We start from the raw sequence: 2,713 nt of genomic DNA, 5'->3' as shown, positions 1-2,713 counted from the left end.
ACAAATACAGCTGGTATTTAACAGGTCGAGTTTTTCTCTGCTCAGGCAGCCAGTAAGAGTTCAAACAAAACATTAAAAACATACAAATATTTCAGAGGATTTAAAAGACAGTAAATTAAACGTTAATTTTAAATGTTTTCTTTTTTTTTTTCTTGTCGAAATCTGTCCTGGACGGATTAAATTGTTTTATGAAATACCATTATTATGCTGGTATGTAATAACAGCATCAATTAAATTGTATGGCTTTGATATGTATAAATATGCAGGGAAAAGCTGTAAATTGTGCTTCATTGTTCGATTATTTGTCGGTTTATTTTGGTTTTCAGCTCCCAGAACTCTAAAACATAAACTCTAAAAATTCATAGTCTGCACGTTCTCTCGTTGGTATTATCGATATATTATAATACATTTAATATGATCGTAAAACACTCATGAGTGGATCAGTTGACACACACGGAGATTCTTTATAGAAACGTTAGAACTTTATTCTGTAGAAAAGCGGCCGCAGCACCAAACCTCCGAGTAAATAGAATAAAAATCTCTATATGTACATAATACAACATTTCATGAGACCAAACAGAAATAAATAAAAACAATCGTCTAAGCGGGGAGGGGGTGAGGTGGGGAGACATCATGAATGAGGGCAGTTCCTTTCACTCTATTGTCACAGCGTTCAAACTCGATTTCCACACTCTATTTTCTGCTTTATCGCTTTACAAATTGTAAAATTGACTTTTCACCTCGGAATAAAAAGAAAAACTCTGCTGGAGGGGGGCAGGGAGGGAGGAAGGGGGGAAAGTGCAAAGGTTTTTGGAGAAATACACGAAATCAAAAACGACTAATTTTAAGAACAAATTAAGTTACTCTCATTTACAATCCGTCAGCAGAGACACGTGAAGAGGAGAATAAATGAGCTCAGTAAGGCAAACAGTGATTCTCAGTCTTATTCCAGCACAGTCCGTCTGTCAGTCTCTCTGGACCGGGCTTGGTCCGGCGGGCTGCTCTCACTCAGTAGATGCCCGGCACGAAGCTGCGGAGGCCGAACAGCGCGTCCTGCTGCAGGTAGGCGTAGTCCTCCCGCTCGGCGGGGCTGCCCGGACTGGAGGCGCTGTAAGCCGGGGAAGAGGAGGACGAGGAGCCGCTGGAGCTCCAGGAGCAGGCGTCGCTCCCGGGGCTCGGGGCCTCGGCCAGGCTCACCAGTAGCGGAGTGTCGCCGGGCTTTCCCGCCTGCAGGTCGGCGATGCGGATGGTCTCCGACAGAGCCCAGATGTAGTTGTGCGCAAAGCGCAGAGTCTCGATTTTGGTGAGCTTGGTCTCATCCGGGAAGGCCGGCAGGACGCCGCGCAGCGCGTCCAGCGCGTCGTTCAGGTTGTGCATGCGGTTCCTCTCGCGGTCGTTGGCCTTCAGTCGCCGGTTCTTCTTCACCACCTGCACCGTGGCCTCGCTGCGGGCGCGGCCGCGGCGCCGCTTCTTCTGCTGCTGCAGCTGCTCGGGCGGCTGGCAGAGAGGCGAGCTGCCGCGGGAGTCCTCGTCGTCGGTGTGCGGGAAGAAGTCGCAGCTGTTGCTGTCGATGTCGGAGTACACGGAGTCCATGCTCGGTTCAGTGGAGACAGAGTGACGCGCAGGTGAGTTCTCGGAGCGCAGAGTGTGCGGAGCGGCACGCGTGTCTTTGCGTCTTTTCTGCCCTGGTGCAGCTCGTGCGAGCCGGTGAGCCTGGCACACGACCGGCCTCAGTCCGCTTATATAGCTCGGACGGGACAATGACCGCCCCCCCCTCACAGACCCCGGAGCCCCCCCGGACCGGCTGCAGGTCTGCCCCGTGCCGCCGGAGCTGCGCATTAACATAATGACGCCCGGGGTGTTTGTGCGCCCCGCACATACAGAAGCGTGCCGGTAATCTCGGCCAGCCAATCAAAGCAGGCGGCCGGCCACGCGAACGACACGCACAAACCCGCACCCACCCCACCCCACCCCACAGAAACCCAGAGTTAAAACCAAAAACATATAAAAGAAAGAAAGAAGAGTCAGTGGGACCCCCACCTCCCCTCCTCCCGGGCGGAGACACGCTCCGGAGGGTTCACCCTCCATTCACCCATTCATCCATCCAACCTTCCATCCATCCATGCATCCATCCATCCACAGAACCACAGAACCTTCATCCTTTACTCCAACAACACAAAGGAGAGTCCTGCGGTCTTCTCTTCAGTCAAGTCTTCATTCTGATGAACCCCTATCAACAGGTGGAGCCACAGTTTAATACGAAGCCTGTTAAATAGATTTTCACTTTGGGTTCACTAAATAGTTTTATACATGATAGGTTTTATCTAGCAGTAATTGCAAACCGAGATTTTTACAAGATTTTCCTTTTGCATTAAGGCACACAGTAAAAAACAACTACTAACACCACTTTCATGCACTGTTACAGATTTGTGTGAACACTTTTTTCCAAAGGTGAACCCGTTTATTTTACGGGTTGATGTACTTTTATTTCTGCAGCCAGTAAAGTCAAGATAACTCAGTGTTTTAATCAACCAAACACGGAAATGTTGATGCAACAAAACAAACAAAGAACAGCTTGATTAACTAAACTAGAAACAACAGGACAAAGATATCTGCTGTAGAAGCATGTAAAAGTTAAAAGTCATAATTTACTGATTTAATCAACCTTTTCAGCTGCAGACATCATTCTGAAGGTTGACATAATAAAGCTAAA

General features: G+C 48.4%; 1 protein-coding gene across 1 annotated transcript; it reads right to left on the bottom strand.

The window, feature by feature from the left end:
- Positions 1-1,008: 1,008 nt before the first annotated feature.
- neurog1 (neurogenin 1) lies at positions 1,009-1,593 on the bottom strand. Its single transcript, XM_008303446.1, has one exon. It carries the CDS (start codon positions 1,591-1,593, stop codon positions 1,009-1,011), a length of 585 nt encoding a protein of 194 aa, XP_008301668.1.
- Positions 1,594-2,713: the final 1,120 nt, after the last annotated feature.

The sequence above is a fragment of the Stegastes partitus genome, unplaced genomic scaffold (assembly GCF_000690725.1).
Source record: "Stegastes partitus isolate 25-593 unplaced genomic scaffold, Stegastes_partitus-1.0.2 Scaffold2008, whole genome shotgun sequence".
Lineage (NCBI taxonomy): Eukaryota > Metazoa > Chordata > Actinopteri > Pomacentridae > Stegastes > Stegastes partitus.
The sequence above is the reverse complement of the archived record's forward strand: the minus strand, read 5'-3'. Positions and strand labels throughout refer to the sequence as shown.